The following is a 21,991-nucleotide window of genomic DNA, read 5'->3' as shown; positions in this document are numbered from 1 at the left end:
TAGGAAGAAATTGAATTGTTGCTGGAAAATTCAGAATCAAGGAAGGAAAAAAACCTTTCCCGGGTGCAAGAATGGTGCTTGACGATTCAATAAATAAGGAGATGAAAATCAAAAGAAGAAAAGCAGGTCTATGAATGGCATGCATGGAGAGAGAGAGCGAGAGATGAAAAGAAGTTTCTCATGCTTTTCGCGAGGATACTTCTTCGTCCCTTTCACCACTCACCCTCTCCCTAGGTTGTGTCGATCGTCTTTTCTTCCTCTTCTCTTCTGTTCTTGTCTCTTCTCTTCGCTGCAAAGGAAAGGGGTGTTAGTGCTGTGGGGTTGGGACTCTCTACTTCTTCGCTCGGGCCTCGGACTTCGATTTCCAATTCTTTGCTTGATATCGTTTACTCTTGATATCTTTATAGGGCCTCGTGTCCAATCATAATAATACCTAGAAATACCCGCTCGCTGCGTATGCGTACTAGGAATGTCTATGTCCTTGATGGACAATGTCAATTTAGGTCAATTCGCTTCACTCAATTCAGTTCAATTCCATTCCACTCCGCTTCTTCAAAAGAATGACATCCTCTCTCCTCTCATCCGGTCCCATCTTCCATTTGAATAGAACACTACATCCTAACGAAAGAACACCAATATAACCCAAAGGACGCATCCACAAGAACCCTGAAAGAAGAAACCACCTCAACTCAACTCAATCAATTTTCCTCACTACTCCCCTCAGCCAAATACCCCTGCTCAAGAGCCCTCACAAACCGATTCCTCCGCCTCGGCGACCCGCGTCTCGTAGACGTAGGAGTCAAGCCCAAATACCCCACCACAGACCCATCATTTCTACTCCCATTCCCATACCCATTCGAATTAGGCGCAGACTGTAAGAGGACGTAGTGCAGATCAGAATGGTGATCCATCCAGCTGCGGTAAATGGCACTAGTCACGCCCATGTCTCGTCAGTAAAAGATTCGATTTCAACATTCGATCCAAGTTCCACGGTAGTTTGGATTTGTTTCAGGAAACATCAATCAACGTACAAACTCCACAATCTCGGCTGCCGCTGAATATCCGCCGCAACAGCTCGAATCAGACCCACACTAGGCGTTGCATCACGATTTCCGTGCTGGGACCAGAGGTCTTGGAGGGTTCGGTAGAAGGGGGAGCTTGGGACGATGGGGAGGCCGGGGTTTGTTAGGGTTAGGGTGAATTCGTCATTGGGGGTGGTTTCGTAGACGAGGAGGTAGAGGGATAGAGTTGGGTCGCTGCTTCGGGGCTGTTGGGGTCATGGTGTTAGGATCTTCAAGTTGGTTTTGTTTGTGGTGGGAGAAGGGGGGGGGGGTGTACTTCTGTGCTGTGGTTTTGGGGGCCGCGGGCCATTTTTATTGTTTGAGGGGTGAGTGAGGGATGGGTTGGTGGTGTTGATGGGATGGGAGAGAAGAGGTAGATGGGAGGGTGAGGGTGAATGGGAAGGTGCTGGGTTTACTTCGAGGTCAAGTGCTGCATTCACTGCGAATACTACTAGTATGCATTTCTATGGCATGTGGTTGCCCACTGGCAAGTACTGAATTCAAGAATATCCCAATGGCCTGTATCTAAAATGTCTGGCATGTCTACTTCGACTTCGGACTAGATATATGATGACTTAAGACCTATACCGAGTTAAGAGCTTTCGAGACTCGTAGAATTTCAAGTCATCGGACCATAGAATCTGTCTGAATGATATACAATGAATGAACTTAATAGGGTATCTAGTAAAGTATGAACTAGTTGTCATGACCGAATAGGCAGGCCCCAGAAGTTGATGCCGTCAAGGAGCAGGGAGCAGACTTGGAGGCATAAATCTGCCTTATATCACTACTGACCTCCTGGAGAGTAGCCTTCTTGAAATTGTAGTAGACAAAAATGCTTCCTCAATTACTATATAGAACAATCATACTAGTAGTTAGTTGTTGCCTGCCAGGTCAGAATGGGAACGGGAAGTAGGCTATCCGGTGACTCAGGCTGTTTATAGAGTCTCAACTGGGTATCAGATTGTTTCTGTTTGTTCCCTCCCAATGAGGAGTGAATGTTTCCTTACTTTGTTACTTATTCAAGGTCCTTCGAGTTCCTTCCTTCCAACTCTTTCACCTCAACACATCCACACACCATTCTCATCTCTTCCTTTTGCCCATCTTCAACCTGACTTTCACTGAAACTTTTCATTAACTCGCTCGGTGCATGCTGATTTTCGAACTCAAATATCGATCTTCGACTAGACAACTTTCCTGTCAGACGTCCGGACAACCTTCTTCTGTTATTCCTTCCAAGGTTGTCAACTTCAACGCTGAACCACACAGGATCGACTTGATTTCCACACTTCATCACCTTTACTACTTCACCATCGGCCACTTTCAAAATTTCTGGATTCGACCGAAGACCTGTCCATCCTTTCAAGCTTTACCGGCTCAAGTTCCCAATTTCATCTTATTTTCTGCGATTTTGCTTTCCAATCTCGGATTCGATCTCTCCTTGAGAGCAGCCATCGGGTCTCATTGGATCTCTCACTGCGGTACCAAGTTTCCGTTCAGGCGCGAGTTCCATCCACGTTTGGTCTTACGACCCCCAATCACGAATCCGACCAACTCGTTCAGCTGTTTGCTGAATCTTTTAGGGTTTAATACAATTGAACTTCATTTGGGCAAGGTGGTCAACGGAATCGGTGACCCAGATTTCCACAGAGAAGCTTACTGGGTCCTTATTATCGAGGTTCGCCTTTCTCTGCGACATATTCAAAGCTCCGCGACTGGAATTTGAGGCACGGGTCGACCGGGAGCGGGATTCAAGAGACGGGTTGATACATTCATCAACTATCTCGACCTCCATCTTGATCTTCTATCCCACCCGGATAATACAATCTAGACGGAAAACAGGAGGACATATTCTTGACCTGGATACCTTTCGCCGATTGTCTGAATACGCCGACCTTGGGGATTATCCACCTCCAATCATTTACAAGGTGCTTGAAACCCTGTCATTGCTACAGACTCCGAAGACAAGAAGGCAACTACCAGTCCAGCGTTTTCACTACTCTTTCACTCCGAGTCCTTTGAAATTGCACCCAAGACGCCTGGCCCTGTCGCTATCCCAGTTTCTGCCCTTCCTGCAAGAAAACTTGACTTGGATATCCTGGAACCACCCCCTCTCAATATCCAGGGTGCACAAGACCCTGTCGTTGTTCCAGCCTCCGAAAACAACAAGGCAAGGACCAGATACACCGAGGGAAAGTTTACGCTGGACTGTCAAACGTTCAATTTGTCGAGGCCGCTCTGAGGGAGATCAATCGAAACCCCATTGTCATTCGCCTGGAGCTACCATCTCGCTCATCCACCGAAAACTAAGTTTCTTCTTCAGCCTTTTCACTTTCGTTCAATACTACACGATATTTCATTCGTCAGAGTCCTTACAAACAAGAGGTTCCGTACAACAAAAGAGCTCTTTTACCACCATTCCACTGACCACCACTAGTACTTTTTCAATTTGCCAGTGACTATTTCCATTCTCGAAAAGGCAGCATATTATCAACATGTTCACCCTAAGATTCCTCTCATTCGATGTCCAATACGAGGGTCGAGATCGCACTCCGCGACTGACCCTGAGACTCGATTCAGAGATTCGCCACGACTCGCCTAAGTATCGTGAACTTATGGTCACCAGGTGCCATTTTCCAAGCCTCACAATGATCGAACTTGCTTTTGCCTTTCTGGGTCAAACTATCAATTCTCCGTATTAGTTAGTCCGCTCCGTCCTTTTGGTCAAAATCTCCGCTTACCTCTTCTCTTAGCTACGTCGTCGCCGAGGGATGGGATCATGGCTGGAGTGATGTTCCCGATGTCTGGTGGATCCTCCTTGAGTCCCGCATGGTGTCTCTCTCTACCCCGGATTATCCTGGTGGTAGCGACGATTAGCTGCCCCCCCAAGTCAGAGCCTGAGGAGTACCCCAGTTTACCTCTGCGGATTACTATCTGTGTCATACATACCATGCTGGGGTAAAGGGTTCGACGAGGCCTTGGATATGGGGATGGAGAGATAATGAGGAGATTGGACAGCAGACTACACAGGAGAATCGGAGGGTGTGGATGAAGTTTAATCCATCGAATGGGACGTATCGAAAATCTCATTGCAGACTTGGCTAGTTGCCGATCATGAAAGGCCTTCCTCATGTTCGATAATAATGACCCACACTAGGAAGCCATTTCTAGCTCTATGCTGTGTACTACTTAGTTGCAAAGTCTAGCCAAACAATAGCAGGAGCGATTTAAATGCCCACATCTTCCTGCTTGTACCTTCCCATACTAAGTATTCCTGCCTCAAAACATTCACTTCACTTCACTTCACTTGTAACCTCCATCCCCTTGCCAACCCCACCAATTTCCACGCTTACTGATTGATCTTGAGTCTTGACCAACATCCATTTCTAGCTCCACCAACTCTTTTATTGCTACTTTCAACCTGAGGATATGCACGTGTGACTTTCTCAATGAATAATTTATAGTAAGGCTTTGGCAATTGGGCAGTTAGGAGTTTCTCGGAGTGTATTGGTCAAAGCGATTTCGAGAATGACTGTGCTAGAGCCGGGGACCAACATTATCACATTCCGTGCAGAGGCCACAATTCTTGCGAACCCTTGTTGAGACTTTATGCCCAAAAATACACATCACAAAACACGCTTTCTATCATACAACCCTCCGCTCAGACAGACTCGCAATCACATCCTTGACTCGAGGAATATTCTCTTCAAGAACATCGACAACCTCAGTCCACAAGGCCTTTTGCAAGATCTTGCCTTCATCACTCGTAATGTACCCGCCAGGTCTATTGTATTTATTAGCGTAACTCCATTCTCTCTTCTTGGAGGTTAACTCACGGCCTGTAATTTCCATCTGCAGACCACCACCGTCCGTGTGAATCCTTCCCTAAAGTGGAAGCGCCAACAAGCACGCGAGCACCATTCTCCGCAGGTCTCATGATCAGGAAAGATCCGATGCCCTTAGCAATGGCCCATAGAGTGCTGTCGAACTCTCTTGCAACGTCACTCCGGCATGCACCAGGACACGCATCATTAACAATCACCGTTGGCTCGCCATTGGCATCGAGACAGCGATATGCTAGCTCTCTTGTGATCCACATCATGAACAACTTGGAGGCCACGTGCTGCTGATACAGTCCCACTCCAAGGTCACTGTTGTATTTGTGAAGAAGCTGAGATTTGTCTTGAGGTTTCAGCTGCGCGTCGATGTGCCCTGTCGATGTGACCACAACTATATGTGCTGGTGAATCTGCACTTGGGGACGCTTGCAACTTTGGGGTGAGAAGGATCGCTAAGAGCGCAGTCCCGAGAGTATTGACTTGAAGATTGTTCTCCCATCCCTTCTTAGACAGCTTGAAATTGCGACTCATGATACCTGCATTAAGAACAGCGACGTCGACCTTTTTCAAGGTCTCAACTCGCTTGGCGAATGCATCGATACCTTCGAAGCTGGCCATGTCCAATTGCCATACTTGGACAACGCCTGCTCGCCCTGTCGCCTTTTCAATCTGCTCTTTTGCTTTTTCGCCCTTCTGCAGACTCCTGACACCCAGAATGACAGTTGACGCGGCGTGTTGGACATATTTGAGGGCGGTTGCATAACCCACGCCGGTATTTGACCCTGTCACGATGATGGTCTTGCCTTCGAATGTCGTCGTGATTTGTTTAGGCGGGAAAACCTTGCCCCTGAGAATAAATACGGGACCGGGCATTCTGGAAGAACTGTGGAATAAATCTTTTTCAAGGAGTCCGATAAAGGAAAAAGTATGATATGATGATTATGATGGAAGTCTTTGTCCAAGGTTGATGGATTTTGTGGTTGAGCTGCTCCATGGGAGCGATCGAAGCCTATATATATAGCCATAGGGGGGATCGGTCAGCAGCGGATACTCCGACTACTACGCGGAAATGATAGTACGGTGATTCTCTGAGGATTCTATTGAGGGAGCGTCTTGCTTTTTGCTATATCGTGCTGCTAAAGGAGAATATCGCGGCGCACGGAAAACCCGAAATATCCGATGTCTTAGCACTAGGCTTAAAATAAGTTTAAGCTCATGAATTCCGGTGACGTAAGCGGGCTTATCATTTCGGGTCGGAATGGCCGCTGCCGTCCCGTATATTCCGACGGACCTCGACTCATCAGCTGGACCATATCTTTGTACAAAATCCCAGGTCACCACAATGGACGTACCGGAACCGCCATCAATGATAAATCTGCGGCTAAGGAGGCGAGCGTGCCTCAACTGCACCAGCGCCAAGGTCAAGTGCACTTCTGCTTCGTTAGGCGCAGAATCATGCGGAAGATGTGAAAGATTGGGCAAAGAATGCGTCTATACAGAGCCTTCTTCTGGGGCAAGAACAAATCGGAGAGAAGCCTCGTGAGTGTCACAACCCCATCTGCTGTCTGCATGGTCTTGTAGGATTAGAGGTCTATGAGAGCGCTTTGGAATAGCGTGCACACAAGAAGCTACTTGAGTGCGTAATGAACATGCCTCAATTCAATCACTGAACTCGGCCTAATGACCGAAGTGAAGTCAATCATTCAAGTAGACTGGAATTAGTGATTGAGGACGCTCTTCCAAATACACTAGGTATTTCATCGGCATAGAACTTGCTAATTCGTCCTCAGATCTACCAAGAGACTCGAGGAGAAGGTGGAGCTGTTGTCCACGCAAGTGGCTACTTTAACACAACATCTCCGTTCAACCTCATTTCAAGGTTCCCGAAGTAATTGCCCTACCAATGAGAGTCTTTACTCCAGCATTTCATCCTCACACGACCGATTAAATGGAAGTCACTTTGCGTCTCCGGGATCCCTGCCCAGGCCCAGAGACGTTCATGATGACGGCTTGAACAACGCTGTTATACATGACCTTGGAGGTCTGGCAGCTGCGGATCGTCGACTGGAGACTTTCCGACGAGGTTTTGTCAACTACTTCCCATTTGTGATTGTACCTCCCAAAGTCAGCGTGGAAGCTCTTCGATACGACAATCCATTCCTTTTCTTGTGTATTATGGCCGTCACATCTTTTGAGGATCCCATACTACAGCGCAAACTAGGGCAGGAGATCAAGAAGCAAATTTGTGATCGCTTAGTGATGGGCCATGAAGTTAGTATGGATCTGTTACAAGGTCTTTTGGTATTCGTGGCTTGGTATCAATACTTCTGTCTGCCTGGGAAGCATCAATACTTCCTCATGTTACAGCTTTGTGTTAATATGTGCCATGAGTTGAGATTAGACTCGAATGAGAAGGGTAAGAGAGGTCTAGAGGAGGTTCAAACTCAGTTGAAAGCGCGAAATCCGGCAGAGATGAGAGCTCTTCTTGGAACATATTGCTTATCATCTTTGTAAGCTCTACCTGCATAGTGGCAATTTTTGTGGTCGTCGAGCTGACTGTCAACTCTAATAAGGTTATCGATGGTGTTGAGAAAACGGACGATTATGTACTACACGTCGTATATGGAGGATTGCTGCACATATCTTTCACAACTGAGGGATGCTCCCAGCGATCAATTGATCGCGCCATTTGTGGAAATCCACGTCCTTCAGCGGAAGATTAGTGACGCTTTCTGCCACCACGATATATCTACCTGCGACATAAGAGGGGAGCGCGCACTCCAGATCACCGTTGATTCTTTCTCTCGTGAAATTGATGGACTTAAGAAGAATATTGGCTTAACAAACAGAAATGCAATTCTGGTCCAACAACTTCACTTCCTGGATGTCTGGATTCGCGAAGTTGCGCTCTATAACGAGCTTTGGCAAAGCGCATTCGTGCCTGCCCGACTCACTCAACCAGAGACTGATCACTCACTTCACTTCTCAATGCAGCGGACTAATATGCTGTGGCAGCTCGTCGCAGCAACTGCCTCATTTCATGATTGGTGTCTGTCAGTTGACAATACCGAGCTACTTCATTTTCCATTCTCCTGGTGGGCAGATCTTTCTTACGTCATTATCGTTCAAGTCAGGACGGTTTTCCTCGACTGTGGGACTGGAATCACAGGAAAAGAACAGATAAATTTATGGGAACATGACCAAGCAGAATCACTAGAAGCTGACTTCAGAAGAGCTGCTGAAAAGGAAGTCATGATACCTCATATACTGGATGTGTATATGAGGAAATTGGCCACAGTGACCACGCAGCTTGTTGATGATGACGGCAACAGGGACATGATATATAATTATGGGGTTTTGCTAAAAAGCATACAATCTGGGTATAAAAGCCGAATTGAGGTTGAGAATAGACCTGCGCCGGGGAAATTTGAAACGCAGCAAAAGCAACCACCCCTTTCACAGCTGTCGCATCCGGAAGTCAGGAGTACGGAAATACGAGGATCGACGCCGCCAGCAGTCAGCACAAATCATATGGAGCTAGAAATAGGTGACCTGCACAGTTCTTCTACAAGTCAACTGGATTTGCAATTTGATTTGGCCGAACCCGGACAAGTAGACTCGCAATCTGATTTGGCCGAACCTGGATTTGACGACTTCGTGTGGGACACGATGATGAATGAGTTTTCATTCCTCACACCCCAAAATGGACCATTTCTTTGATGTCTCGCCGAGGTTAGCTCACACAAGCTTGGAATTATCATCAAAGCTGTATCGATAGACTGCGTCTGAGATACTCGAGGATTAAAACCTGCAAACGCTCATTTCCCGGATGTCAATGTAGTCCTACAGTTGATACATGCGACACTACACAGTCATGTGAGGCTGGATGCGAAGCGGCCATCAGCTGCGGAGTACCGATTTGCTAGGGCGGATTCGCTAGGTGCGCGTGTATTGTCTGAGCAAATACGCTCGGCTTTTGTACCTACTGTACTAGGCCGCACGGAAATGGCACCGCTACTACCTGGAGAACAATGGTCAGCTTCCTACTTTGACCATGGGCCTTCTGGTGTAGCTTCTCATCCCTGCCAACCAAGGTTCACGACTTGCCATAATCAGTACTTAACTTGGCGGATACCTACTAGTAGGTATCCATATCCACATATACCCTGTTCTTCTGTTGTTATTACCCATGGCGGCGCCGCTAGGCCTACTCGCCTTCGAGGTCCGTAATATGGGCCCAAGAGATCAACTATGCCTCAGACTCGATACCGGCATCGCACCCAAGTCGGCCATATACTGTCTCATTATGGAGAGAAGCAATTCCCCAATGTCAGATTGATGGAGGCTACCCTAATATCTATCAGACTAGCTCACATTAACCCCCTCCCCCCTGGTTCGCCCTTTTGTCTTCTCACAAAAGTTTCAGCTAATGTCTACTCTCAAGCTATATCGTTACGATTTACTGGGATCATAATACCAGTGCTTACAGGCTTGTTCTGGAGATCGAAGAGCCTTCGACTCTTATGGGTTTTTTGATGTGAAGAATTGAAGGGGAATCCTGATATTGAGTGACTTCGGCATCCGTACTTTTGTACCCATCGGAGGAATAGCTTCCTTTCTTTCTCTCCTCTCTTGCTTTGATACTTTTCGTTTAATACCACGCCTTTATTTCTTTTTCATCTCGATTTCCCACATTGGGTTGCTTGTACGCACATTCCCTCATGTGGGCTTCTATGGACTCTGTCTTTGGTACCACCTAACTAGTAGGAGAGGACCTGGCTCACGCGCCGGGTGCATTTATCCGGAGCTTCAAGTTACCTTACGAAATACTGCTGGAAGTATGCCATATGAATTATAAAGAAAGTACCTTGGAAATCGATCACGAAACGGTAGGATTAATGGCCGGGCCTTCCTTCTAATTATAAAATTATTGGGTTTCCCCAAGCTCCTTTCATTTTCCTCTTTGACAACTTCATCACTTCCCACACTTCCGCATTGACCCTAGTTTACGCCAAAATCTATCCGCATTTGCATTATGAATCTTTACCGCTACTTTCAATCCGGTCTTTGCTATGGGTAGCCTCGCATGGTTTACCTTCACGGTCTATGAACGTGGGCTGGAGGTACGACTCCGCGTGAAGACTTGCCTGCGCATTAGCCGAGATGATGCAAAGTTCAAGGTTCTAGTCGAGAACCAAAGCGATCGCGAAACGGCAGGAGCAATGGCCGGACCTTTGCGCGGAATTAAATTCAGTGTCAAGTTTCTCCAAGTTCCTTCCTTCTCGTCTTCTTCTCCTTTTCGACAACTCTTCCCTTCAACCACCTCAACAATTTCTTCCAACATCTCCCTCTTAAACTGACCACCATGACAAACATCAGATGGTATATATTCGACGTCCAGTACCGAGGGAAGGAGTTCCGCCTCCACCTCAAAACAAGTCTTGATCTTAGAAGAGAGGATACGAAGTTCCAGGTTTTGGTTAAGAGCCAGGACACAGAACCCAATTGCAAATATGTCCACACGGCTCTCAATGCTCTCAATGGAGACCCCAGAGCCCCATCCATGGTCGTTGTTCATGTTCTTTTCATTTGGGGAATATCTCAGCTGATATCTACTCTTAAGCGGCGTCGTCGCCGATGGATGGGACGGTCTCCTGTACTGGGTCATTTCTGAGGACAAGTCGGTGCCTGACCGCGTAAAGCAGCTAGACTCCCATTCAAATTCACGAACGCCTTGCCGATTCCATAAAAGATCATCACGACTAGGATCGTACGACGACGATGTAGCCAGAAACTAAACAATCAAAATGCAACCATGTATTGCTGAAAAGGAAAGCCATTATGAACCATCCATCCACAGGCCCATCCATCTATTTCGGCACAATCATCTACTCCGTACACAGGGTAGATATCACTCGGTGCCATCGTTGAGTAACGGGCCGTGAAGAATCACAGATTATCGAAATCAATACACTGTACAAGTCCAAGACGGACCGAAATAACAACGAGAGGGATAGAATATTGAAAAGAACAGAAAAGAAAAGAAAAAGATATCAAGCCGGACGCAAACGACTACGGCGATCCCGCACTACCCGAACTCATTTCCTGATGACCCTGAATCTGCTCCAAAACAACAGCATAAAATTTCCCTTCTTCAGAAGTATCATGATAAGGACCCGCGGAGCGAACAGACCTGCACACGAATCAAATCAGCCTGGCCTAGAGAAAAAACAAGGGAAAAAAAAAACACAAGAAACATTATAACGTACCACCCTTTATACTTAGGCTGATTAAAAATCTCCGTAAAAGCCTTCACAATCCGCAACGGCAATTCCAAAATATCCGGGAGCACCGGACCCTCGCCACAAATCGGGAGACCGAGCTTGTTGACGGGTAAATAGGCGATTTCGGCCGTGTTTTGCGGATTGCGCGCTTCTTGGAAGATTAATAATCGGCGGGACGGTTGCGTTGGCCGGGTCATGCTGCTTGTTCCTGTGCTCATGGCTAGGCTGGATTTGTGGGGGTGCTGGGGGTTGTGGGTGCGGGTTGAGTCTAGTGTTGTGTCCATTTCTGGTTTCTTTGCGGTGGTGGTGTGGTGTGGTGTAGTGTATAACTCTAGGCCTGGGTGTTTTGTTGATTGTGTACTCGGACACTGAACTGCCTAGCTAGGCGCAGGCGCAGGCGCGTGGCTGGTTGGGATTTGATTGTGCGGTAATTGCCGACAGGGGAGCTTTCTGTTTCGCATTCTGTGTAAGTAATGAGTTCATGGTGGTTTGAAGTGATTTGCGCACTGTGGTTGATGTGAGGATTTTCGCGACGCGACACGTTCGGCTTATCGCGTCAAGCGCGGGGCAGAAAGGGGGAGGGGAACACAAGGTCGGTGGTTTTTCGCTGGAGCGCCCGCGACAGAGGGAGTCGCGATTTGAGATTGAAATTTAAGATTTAGCCTTCCGGCTTTGGAATATTGCAGAGTGGAGGAGGAGTTGGCGTTGGAATTGGCATTGGCATTGTGGATGTCGATTTGATGTGGGGGGGATTCGGAGGGGAGGGGAGATCGGCGTGGAATTTTCGAAGACTGCTGATTCGATGCTGAGCATCTGGGGTACATGCAGATGAGACTTATTTAGGGGAGGGGAGGTAAATGTAAAGTTTAAATTAAAGGATATCAATGTAGCTGGATCTGGAGCTGTAGATGTGGATGCAATGTAAATACGCAGAAAATTGGATATTCCACGGCTCAACCATGGCACCTCAGGCTGTCAATAAAAAGGTCATCTCAAAAGGAAAGAAAATGAAAAATTGGGTATCATAGTAGAAGAAGGAAAGAAGGAAGGAAAGAAAAGAAAAGAAAAGAAGCAGACAAGGTCCAAGAATATACACGAATGGGCCATCTCAAGTATCAAGCTCACCATCCAAAACCCTCCTCGCCGCATCCAATCGTCTCCGAAGAATTTTCGCAGACTTAAGATCCGGCTCAGGAGAGGTAGTAATAGCCTGAAGATCCATGCAAACATTCCCCAAGCTAGAAAACAATTGCTCCAACATCTGGGTATCATCATCATTGATACCACCACCAGACTGTGTCGGTGTCGCAGAGCCAGGGTGCGGACTCGAAGCCGATGCCGCACGAACAGTAGAAACAAGCGAGGAGACGAGAGAAGTCGGGGTAGCGGAGCCGGTCGTCGCTGATGAAGATCGGCCATTCGCGTCGAAGAATTGGCCCTCGACCGGGGTGGTATCGCCGTCGCCTTCTCCGCCTCGTGGACCGCGAGGGGTTTCGGATCGATCGGTTTCGGGAACGGGCTCGTCGACGTGGCGATGGCGTAGTTCTGACATTTTTGTTAGAATAATTGACATCTATTAGAGTAGAGGGAGTCGAGTCAATCAAGTACATACCATGGTTAAACCGACGATCCCAGTACATCACACTATTAATCTCATCCTCCTCCTCGGGGATATCTCCCTCGGTAGCAGTAGCAAAAGTAGCCACCGTAGAATCAGACATATTACTATTAGTGCGAGAATGCTGCACGGGCCTATGAGTAGGTCGCGTGGTCTCAGCAGATTCCCGAGAAGCACTACTTGCCCGTCGAAGTTGGCGAGAATAGTTGCCCAACGCACTATGCAGAATGAAATGTTCATAATCGAAAGCGTCCTCGCGCTCTTCGTGCGGTACGCCCTCTCCATTCTGGGGATAGTCGAGTTGACTCTCCAGGTCCTCGTCGAGAGGTTCGCGGAGGATTTCATCTAGAGCTTCGCGGTCGATTTCACCGTCGTAGTAGCCTTCTTCGGCGTCTTCGTACATGCTCTGTGCTGTGGATTGGTTTCTGCTGTCGTGGTAGGATGGTTGGTCTTGCCAAGTAGAGCTAGCACGTTTGGACTGCGACTGCGATTGGGACTGTGCCTGTGCCTGTGATTGCGACCGATGCGTATGACTCTCGTCAGTTTCTCGAGGGGAATTATTCTCCTTAGTGAGATTTTGGCTGTGAGGACGAGACTCGCGTGCATTGGAGCCACGACTACTCGTACCATCTCGGATCTCGAGACCATTCTGGTACCAGGGGTCCGCAGCAGTAAGGGGACTCGGCGTACGCAGACTCTGCAGACTGCGCCGGCGCAGATTATCCTCCTGGGTCCGAACTTTCAGGGAGGAAATCTTGATATGCAGGCCCTTCATCTGGTACTGGAGATCGCGAACCTGAAGTTGAGACTGTGCACGGCTGGGCGGGCCATAAGAGCTATATACGGGACTAAAGTCACCCCCATTGGTCGATCTGGATTCATCTTCGGCGGATATCCCCAGTCCCTGCGGTGAGTCTTGGGAACTACCCTCGTGCGAAATTGAAACGGGTGAGTGGCTGGCCACAGGCGAGTATCCTGATTGTCGTGATCTCGCCGACTGCGGAGATTGTGGTGAATTTTCATACGAGTTTGATTGCGACTGGGAGAGCGCTTCGAGGTGTGGGGGCCGAATAGAAGATATAGACGCGCGATGCGTGAGGTACGCTCTCGTCGGAGCATATTGGAATGACCGGTCATCATTATGTAAACTCGAGCTGCTGGATCCCATTGCGCTGACTGAGCGAGATACTTTCTTGGTATCTGTTGACAGGCTCGATTCTGGCGGGAAATTTGTCTCGCTGTGCACGCGCGAATGGCGATTCGTCGAACCATCTTGTGGAGGTACGTATGACTGTCGGCGCAAGGTCGAGCTTCGCCGGTCTGTCTTGGAGATGGACCGATATAATCCACCCGCTGGCATTCCCATTGGCGATGTATTTCCTGGCGCCGAGGGCGAGGGAGAAGGTGTGGCGCGCACCGTTGAACGTGCACGGTTCAGGTTACCTTCCATTAGCTATTTTTGTACAAGTCAGCATGCCAGAAATCAAATCAATAGATAGGGTTTCTGCTAAATCCACGTACCGTCAATCGTTTCTTCGCATTATCCAAAATCCTCTCGGCTTCGCTGCTCAAAATGGCCGACGAGAACTCGTCACCAGGACCCTTGCCCTTCACGGCTGACGCGATGGTATTTTTGTCGGGAAGACCTTTAAGTTCATTCGATGCGCCCTGAACCAGATCTGGTTCCTGTTCCTGTTCCTGAGCCGGAACCTGAGTTTGATCCCGAGCTTGATCCTGATTCTGACCTTGACCCTGGCCTTGACTCGAGACTGACTCGTGTGACTTGGACTCCTCCCTCGCGCGCGTGCTCCCCGCACTAACCGTCGAGCTGGAGCTACTCGCATTATCGTTTGTATCATTCGAGTCCGAGTCTGGCAAACCAGGCCAACTCGTCAGACCATGTTGTGGTGCTCCCGCATATTGGCCCTGGTATTGGCCCTGTGCTTCTTCCTCCTGCTCATCAAATCCCACCGACCGCGCCGGCGACAATTCCTCCCCAATATCCGAGAGCCTGCGACTTGCGCTCGTGCTCAGATCCTCATGTGTCCACGCGGAGCGCGAAAAATTCTTCTTCGGCCGACCACCGCTGCTGCTGCCGCTGCCTGAGCTGACGGCATGGGGGTCGGATGCGGAGTTGGAGTTATAGCGGGCGTTCAGGTTGGACAGGTAGACGAGTTGGGAGGGTGGGGAGGGCGTTTGGGATTGTCGTTCGCTGCCGTCATAAGGCAGGATCATATCCGGGTCGGTTAAGGCGAGAGAGGGCATGCGGACGGTTTGCCCCGGGGGGGAGGGGGGGAGGGGGAGTGGGTGATTAAGAGAGGTCGTACAGAGGAGAGAGAAGACAGAGACAAAGACAGAGAAGACCTGGGCAGAAGAGAAAGGAGCCGTTGGACTCGAACGGTCCCTGAAAAAGCTGCCCCTAATGGCGATGCGGTTTAGCGTGTGATCATTGCCCGATCGGTATGAAGCTGGGCCAATTGTTTTGATTCGGTTGGTTCTGGTCGAATTAATTTGATTGGGATTGAATTGAGATGAAGTGAAAATGTGGTAGATCGAAACCAGTTGTCGTTGGTGTTTGTGATGAGTCTATCGGCAGTCCAAGTATACCCACAACCTTATACGAGCAGGGATATGGCCAGGACTAGTAGTTTACGAGGTACACAGACGTGATAGTAGGAGTTTCCAGAGAAGCTCTTAGGGTTTTTTAGCTCGCCAGGTTAAATGACGGTCTGTTTGGCTCCACTTTGGTGCTTGCAGGTGCTTTACAGCAGGGACTTAGGGCATTCATACAGATCTCCCTACGGAGTACGGGGTGCAGGGTCAGGGTACATTGTCAGGCTGGAGGGGCACCTGGGCACCTGGGCAGCAACTAGCACTGCAGACTCGATCGCAAGGAGCAGGATCAAGCAAGGGCCCGGTGGAGGGTTCAGGCTGAATGGTTGAATGGAACGAACCCCTGAGATCCGCGCAGTGTTGGACTCCACCAGGTGGAGTCCTCATCAGAGCCCAATTTCAGGACAATGCAATTTATTGGGGAGTCGAGTGGAGGCAGAGTACGAATTAGAGGATGGGGTACTCGATAGAGTAGTTAACGATGGAGATTGAATGATGAATGACTATATGAATGCTTTTACCCTTTACATATTAACACCAGAAAGATACATGACCAGTAACAGTAACAGCCTCGGCTTCAACTTCGGCTTCAGTTTCCACTTTGGCTTCTTCACAGCTTCTGCAACAACAGCTTCGCTCCACTGGCGGTAGGTCCCTTCCCATCCTTGCCCGACGCAGAGGCCTGCTCCAGCGCCTTCTTGTTCTTCTTCAGCGTCTTGAGCAGCTCGCTCTTCTTCTCAAAGTCATCCGACTCCGCCAGCGCAACAATCACAAATGTGTTCGAGCCCGTCGCCCACTCCATCACCTCCTCACGGATCTGCTCATACAGCAGGTCGTGGAAGTTCAGCGCGGGTTCAACCTTCTCCACAGACTTCGTGGCCGGGTTGAACCGCCCACCCTGCACAAGCGATTTGAGTGTGCGACCCACCGACGCCGAGTCGCGGGTCTCAGACTTGCTCTTTGCCGCCGCGGCCACGGCCGTCAGGGCCTCGGTCTTGTCGCCCTCGGCTTGGAAGAGGACCTCCGAGATCAACTGGCAGCCGAAAGTGCTGTTCAGGAGGGTCTCGGCGCGAGCCGCAATGAATGCAAGGAGCGTGGGGGAGGCGGCCTTGGCCAGTTCCTGTTGACGCACGGCCGGCTCCTTCTTCGACGTCTCTTTACGCACCTCGCGCACCTCTTGCAGGATCTGTTGGTCAAGCTCGGGGAGGAGCCACTTTGTGCGGTCGCCGGCGAAGGGGTACAGCACGGGGATACGGGCAGTGAGGTCGTTCACCTGGAAGACGAGCTCGTCGTTGCGGGCGTCCTCGGCATCGTTCTGGTTCAGCAGTTCGGAGAAAATAGACTTGCCGCTCAGCTTGGTGTCATCGATGACCTCGTAGGCGGCGAGCAGCACGATGTGGCCGTGCAGATCACCGGCCATCGTCTTAACAGTATCCCTGTAGAATCGGAGCAGCAGCTTGCGGTCCTTGGCATTGGCGTAGGCAAAAGCCAGAGACATCAGACGGGAACCGGATTGGGTGAAAGCCAGGTTCTTGACCAGATCGCCCTCCTCGTCGCTCTTCAACAACTCAAGGAACTCGTTCGCCTCGGTACTGCCGGGCTTTGTGCTAAGGAAGAATTGCAACATGGCATCGTGGAGCATCGTGAATCCAGTCGTCTTCTTCTGAACCAAGCCGTTGATCAACTCGTGCAGGAAGTTCATGATGGGTGACCGCTTCTCGGGGTGAGCGGCCAGAATCTTAGGAAGGTCGGCACCGAGCTCCTCGTCATCTTGGAAAAGGACAAACTCGGGTCCATACCACTCACGCAGGAGACGAGCCTTCTGCTCCTTGGTCGCAACACTGCGGTAGATATCATCGAGAATCCACGATCCCTCAGGGTGACGGATCAGGCGCTTAACATTGCCGTAGAACTCGGGGATGATCAGATCGCGGGTCTCCGAATCGCCGTGCACAATCAACTTTCCAACCAGGAACTTAGCGTAGCGGCTCTGCGCCAGCTCTTTGTAGCTACCCTTCAACTCCTGCGCAATCATCTTGCGCTGCTCGAGATTGCCGTACTTAAGGGCAGTCTGGACAACACGCACAGAGTCGTGCTTGAAGACAAAGTCCTTAACTCGGCCGGTGATGATGTCGAACAGTTCCTTGATCAGTTTCTTGCGTTGCTCGAGGGGGACGTGAGACTTGCGGCGCAGCTGCTCCCACAGCTTCTTTGAGCGGGCGATCGTGTCGGCGTTGGGTTTGGCGGCCTTGCGCTCCAGTTGGAGGGCTTTTTGCTTGGCGTGAGATTCGCGAGAGGCATTGCCTATAGGGAAAAGGTGGTTAAGGTTAGTCTTTGGAGAAAATATGAATCAGTCAGTGGATGGGCGTCAACAAACTCTTCGCCGCCAATTCGGCCTCAGTCTTCTTCTCGGACTTGGGCTTCTCCTCCTTCTCTTCCTCACTGTCGACATCCTCCGCATCATTCATCTCAACATCCTCAGCAGGAGACTCATCCAGCGCATCGAGGTTGTCACCATCATCCGAAACGTCGTCAATATCGAAGTCATCCTCGTCCTCGTCCTCGGACTCCTCAACCTTCATCTTGGGAGCCTTCTTCTTGTCGCTCTTGGAGGACTTCACATCCTTCTTGGAAGAGCTAGACTTCTTGACTGCGGCGGACTTGGACTTTTTCTCGGCGGAGCCCTTGGTCTTGCTCCGCTTTCCATTGCGGTCCTCAGCGGCATCGACGGAGCGTTTTACTCCAGCCATTATGAATATAAGTTACAGCGACTAGACCTGTGTCTTTTCACTGAAAATAAATGGGGTAGTGGTTGAGGTTCGAGCTGGTGATGCTCGTGCCGAACGATAATTTTTTTGATCGCGGGCGGAGGAAGTTTTTTTGCCGTCCAAAGTTCGAGTTTGCACTGTTTGCACTGATAAGCACAGCGGAGCCCAGCCCGGCATCGAAAAGTACTTGAACTCATAAGCGTCCCAAGGAAATTTTTTTAAAATTGTAACAAAGGTGCAATATGTACCATCTACTCAAGAAATAATGCGCTTCGAATCCAATGCATCAGGTCATAAAATAAGTCGTCCGGATTAAAATGAAAATATAACGACATCATGATCTATAAACAACGGACGATCCCTCGTGATTATGATCAATCCATGCACAATGAGCATAAGAGTCGAAAAATAATGAAACCAAAAAGAATGTACACCACGAAAAAAAATAAAACAAGGCTTTCGCCAGCCTCTGCCTCTCATGAAACAGCGATATGCATCGTCAAAGGCTGCTGCAGCCCGCCACCACAACATATCACACAAAGAAGTGGATCAACCACTAGGTATAAACCAAACGCCAACAATCATAATAAAGATATCAATGCAACAATCATTCATCATTCAGCACTCTCGACCATCAACTTCGGCCCGGGACCAGTCTTCATAGCCCCGAGTTCCGACCCCACCCCGCTCTGCCCGCGCTTCCGGCCGGGCATGTGGAAGCCAAAGGATGTGGAAGATTTGGCGGAAGGAGGATGTTGGGTACTATCGGAATCGCCGAATCGGGCGAAGATGCCTTTCTTCTTGGGTTTCGCTTCCGTTTCGTCCGTTAGGCCCACGTCTTCGAATTTCTCCTCTTCTGTTGGTGGGGGTTTGTCGAAGCTGGTCGAGCGCATGGAGCAGGAGTTTATGCGGGAGAAGCGGGAGTCGAGGGATGTGCGTGATGGGGTGGCGTCTGAGTGGTGGATTGGGGAGCGGGCGGAGATATCCTGCGATACGTTAGACGTTAGTGAGTGGTGCCCTATTGAATGGATTTTGGGGTTGGGGTTGGGTTTTGATCTAGGGTTGGTTTGGGGCTTGATAATTTTGGCGGGGAAGCGCGGAGCGGACGGAGTTGGGGTAGAAACGTACAAATGAGCGTCGGTAGGAGTCGAATGATTCGCGGGATATGGAGAAGGGCTCGTTCTCGTCAACGAGATCTCGGTGGTTATTGGCAGATCGCGAAGAGCCTGGGTATCGGTGCCAGAAGCTTTGTTTCTCTGGTGGCGAGGGCTGCGGAAGGGTTGGTTAGTGGAGGGCCCGATCAGATGCAAGTATGTGGAGGGGTGAGCGGCGGTCTTACAGGAAGGTAGACGCCGCTATCGTTGACCACTGGAAATAATTAGTATGTGGTCTCCTTGTTCATTGTCTAACTGTCGATTCCCACGGGGAACTCACCGCTTAATTGATATTCATTGGGCTCATCGTCGCAACTCCGGCGTATGGGGAGAGGGCCGGGACGTGGATGGGGTGAAAGGTGGTTCTCGTCGAATCCGTCGACGGGAGCCCCATTGGGTTGGGGCTTGCGACCGAGTAAATTGCGAAAGGGAGGCATGGTGTTAGCGTGGTGGGGAGGGGGGGAGGAGGAGGAGTGAGAAGTTGAAGTTGAAGGAATGGGGAGATCGGGCGATCACATTAATTGGAGAGCGATGGAAGTGGAAATGGAAATGGAAATGGGGTTGCTCCACCTCGTCCCAGCACTACGTCACACATGGTTCAGGTCGACTTTTCATGTAGGTTGTATGGTATTGTAACGCCTATATCCATGGCTGACCTTTGATCGCTGTTTGGTTATTGGCCTGGTTCCTGGGCCACTAAAGTTACTGTATATACCGGTATCTTTGTGGCAATGCAGTCGTGAAGAGGACTGTGCGACAGTGCGAGAGTACGAGTTCCTCGGCTTAGCCTTGCATGTATACTCGTGCTAAGAAATGTACCGGAAAATCAACCAATCAAATTGTACTGCCACGTTGCCCTGCTGGAAGTGTAGTGATATGCTGGACTCTTTTGCAGGCAGCCTGACGTTTAGTGGCTTTTGGGTTTGGAAATAGTAATAAGTATCAGGTATAGCCAAAGAGAGAGGCAAAAAGAACCCTAAAACCCTACGTCTAAGGTTCGACAGCGATTATTACTCCGGGTAATTGTTGAAATCTGTTAAATTAATTGAAAATGTAGATAGTAACAATTAACGTAAGAGAGCTCTGTAAGAGCAGAGGCTTTGCCTTGGATACCACCGTGAGGTACTGCTCGATCATCTTCTCACAGCACATCCTTGTTCCTGCCCATGGCACTGAAACAGGTGTACTCAGATGAACAAGAGGCACATCAGGCATGCAGAGAAACTTAATCCAGCCCCCATGCGCCAACCAGATCATATTTGAACTGTTCCAAGATCACATTGATCGCACCCTCGTTCTCGGAAAGTTCCAGGTATGCGCCAAAGTCGCCCTCCGTCAGCTCCTCATGTCCGACCTCGAGCCAGAAGAAACGAACATGGGTACCAGTGGCAACAGCCGCACACAAGATCTCATTCTCCTGTTCCTTGGTGGTCAACTTCTTCATCTTCTTGGCGAACTTCTTGAGGATGCGGGCGATGCTCTCGGGGTTATCATCATGCTCGCGGTTTTCGGAGATAAGGAAGAACATATTTTTCGGCTGGTGTCGTAGGTCCCGGGTGTCAGGCATGCAGGGCGCAAGGTACGCAATGGAGAGATCGAGGGTTCCCTCGCAGGGCCAGTCCTGGAACAGGAGGCCGAATCCTTTTTCGTGTGGGAAGTAGAGGGTGAGCAGGTGAAGCCAGAGAGTCTGGACTTTGCTTCCGGTCTCACGCTTGAGGAGGGCATCGTACTGCGACTTGTACGCCTGCATGGAAAGGTACTGCGGAAAGTCAGTCATGTGCGTCTAATTTTTGGGGCGTCAACTAACGTGAGACATCTTGGAAGTGCCTCGCGTGTCGAGGAGTAGATGAGGATTGAATGAAATGTTTGTTGATGGTGGAAATTGAGAGCCAGAGAGTTGAAGAATGGAAAGATGAAGCGAATGCAGAGATAGGATGTGGGATGTAGATGTAGAGAAGGAGCGGATTGCAGAGGTAGCTGGAAGGCGAGCTTTTATGGTAGGGAATATGGAAGGCACGGCTGGGTGAATGGCAGCTACCCAGGTAGGCGCGATGCATGTACCATTGCCATATTAGGTAGCCCAGGTGTATGAATACTAACTTCACTAATTGACAGGGCTATTGGTCTACCACATCCCATCATCTGAACAGCCTAGAGCTATAAAAGTACGATCTAATTATCTTCTATAAATACCTCTAGATTGGGAGACGAGGCAAATTTTGAATTAAATCAAGACCCATGTATAGGAGATATGGGCTACTGGAGCCTAGGAATCAAATTGTTGTACATTTTTGTACTTTCGTGTGAATGTCAGTCATGATGCTAGGGAAACGCGTCCCAGGTAGGGATGAAGTACGCTGCACTCAGACTTCAAGGAGACCATATACAATACATCCTGGCCGAAGAACTGCATAAGATCATTATTGCCAAGCTTTAGTAATTTCTAGGAATTATACTTTGAGGGGTCCCCATCATGGGCTGGTACTAGTACACCTTTGAGTTTGGAACCTACAGATATAGTTTCCATATCAGGTGTCGGGGCCGAAGGGTACAGGGCGTCATAAAATGGAAATTCCTTCGCATCCAAATTTTTACTGTTTCCTGTCTCTCAAGAGAAGATATCTCCTTGTCTTTCTCAACTATTTTCTTCGCTTC

At 49.3% G+C, this 21,991-nt stretch overlaps 10 protein-coding genes across 10 annotated transcripts; 2 read left to right on the top strand and 8 right to left on the bottom strand.

Moving 5' to 3' along the window:
- Nucleotides 1–1,018: 1,018 nt before the first annotated feature.
- On the bottom strand, nucleotides 1,019–1,371 carry N7481_002561 (uncharacterized protein; the record flags this gene model as incomplete). Its single annotated transcript, XM_057261780.1, has 2 exons — nucleotides 1,019–1,267; nucleotides 1,339–1,371. 2 exons carry the CDS (start codon nucleotides 1,369–1,371, stop codon nucleotides 1,019–1,021), a joined length of 282 nt encoding a protein of 93 aa, XP_057126712.1.
- A 2,185-nt stretch (nucleotides 1,372–3,556) lies between these two features.
- On the top strand, nucleotides 3,557–3,938 carry N7481_002560 (uncharacterized protein; the record flags this gene model as incomplete). The annotated part of the gene is made up of 2 exons (XM_057261779.1): nucleotides 3,557–3,762; nucleotides 3,815–3,938. The coding sequence occupies 2 exons, from the start codon at nucleotides 3,557–3,559 to the stop codon at nucleotides 3,936–3,938; spliced, it is 330 nt and encodes a 109-aa protein (XP_057126711.1).
- Nucleotides 3,939–4,706: 768 nt separating this feature from the next.
- On the bottom strand, nucleotides 4,707–5,772 carry N7481_002559 (short-chain dehydrogenases/reductase; the record flags this gene model as incomplete). Its single annotated transcript, XM_057261778.1, has 2 exons — nucleotides 4,707–4,845; nucleotides 4,898–5,772. The coding sequence occupies 2 exons, from the start codon at nucleotides 5,770–5,772 to the stop codon at nucleotides 4,707–4,709; spliced, it is 1,014 nt and encodes a 337-aa protein (XP_057126710.1).
- A 612-nt stretch (nucleotides 5,773–6,384) lies between these two features.
- Nucleotides 6,385–8,619, top strand: N7481_002558 (uncharacterized protein; the record flags this gene model as incomplete). The annotated part of the gene is made up of 3 exons (XM_057261777.1): nucleotides 6,385–6,476; nucleotides 6,690–7,409; nucleotides 7,473–8,619. 3 exons carry the CDS (start codon nucleotides 6,385–6,387, stop codon nucleotides 8,617–8,619), a joined length of 1,959 nt encoding a protein of 652 aa, XP_057126709.1.
- Nucleotides 8,620–10,003: 1,384 nt separating this feature from the next.
- On the bottom strand, nucleotides 10,004–10,477 carry N7481_002557 (uncharacterized protein; the record flags this gene model as incomplete). Its single annotated transcript, XM_057261776.1, has 1 exon — nucleotides 10,004–10,477. The coding sequence occupies one exon, from the start codon at nucleotides 10,475–10,477 to the stop codon at nucleotides 10,004–10,006; it is 474 nt and encodes a 157-aa protein (XP_057126708.1).
- A 494-nt stretch (nucleotides 10,478–10,971) lies between these two features.
- On the bottom strand, nucleotides 10,972–11,401 carry N7481_002556 (uncharacterized protein; the record flags this gene model as incomplete). The annotated part of the gene is made up of 2 exons (XM_057261775.1): nucleotides 10,972–11,092; nucleotides 11,169–11,401. 2 exons carry the CDS (start codon nucleotides 11,399–11,401, stop codon nucleotides 10,972–10,974), a joined length of 354 nt encoding a protein of 117 aa, XP_057126707.1.
- Nucleotides 11,402–12,291: 890 nt separating this feature from the next.
- Nucleotides 12,292–15,066, bottom strand: N7481_002555 (uncharacterized protein; the record flags this gene model as incomplete). Its single annotated transcript, XM_057261774.1, has 3 exons — nucleotides 12,292–12,728; nucleotides 12,796–14,254; nucleotides 14,323–15,066. The coding sequence occupies 3 exons, from the start codon at nucleotides 15,064–15,066 to the stop codon at nucleotides 12,292–12,294; spliced, it is 2,640 nt and encodes an 879-aa protein (XP_057126706.1).
- Nucleotides 15,067–16,024: 958 nt separating this feature from the next.
- N7481_002554 (uncharacterized protein) lies at nucleotides 16,025–18,164 on the bottom strand (the record flags this gene model as incomplete). The annotated part of the gene is made up of 2 exons (XM_057261773.1): nucleotides 16,025–17,718; nucleotides 17,792–18,164. 2 exons carry the CDS (start codon nucleotides 18,162–18,164, stop codon nucleotides 16,025–16,027), a joined length of 2,067 nt encoding a protein of 688 aa, XP_057126705.1.
- A 632-nt stretch (nucleotides 18,165–18,796) lies between these two features.
- On the bottom strand, nucleotides 18,797–19,773 carry N7481_002553 (uncharacterized protein; the record flags this gene model as incomplete). Its single annotated transcript, XM_057261772.1, has 4 exons — nucleotides 18,797–19,168; nucleotides 19,311–19,451; nucleotides 19,522–19,550; nucleotides 19,617–19,773. 4 exons carry the CDS (start codon nucleotides 19,771–19,773, stop codon nucleotides 18,797–18,799), a joined length of 699 nt encoding a protein of 232 aa, XP_057126704.1.
- Nucleotides 19,774–20,561: 788 nt separating this feature from the next.
- N7481_002552 (uncharacterized protein) lies at nucleotides 20,562–21,113 on the bottom strand (the record flags this gene model as incomplete). The annotated part of the gene is made up of 1 exon (XM_057261771.1): nucleotides 20,562–21,113. The coding sequence occupies one exon, from the start codon at nucleotides 21,111–21,113 to the stop codon at nucleotides 20,562–20,564; it is 552 nt and encodes a 183-aa protein (XP_057126703.1).
- Between the last annotated feature and the right edge of the window lie 878 nt (nucleotides 21,114–21,991).

This window comes from Penicillium waksmanii (genome assembly GCF_028829765.1).
Source record: "Penicillium waksmanii strain IBT 27052 chromosome Unknown utg000002l:1.0-3326099.0:1.0-3328782.0, whole genome shotgun sequence".
Lineage (NCBI taxonomy): Eukaryota > Fungi > Ascomycota > Eurotiomycetes > Eurotiales > Aspergillaceae > Penicillium > Penicillium waksmanii.
This window is presented reverse-complemented; position numbering and strand designations above follow the sequence as displayed.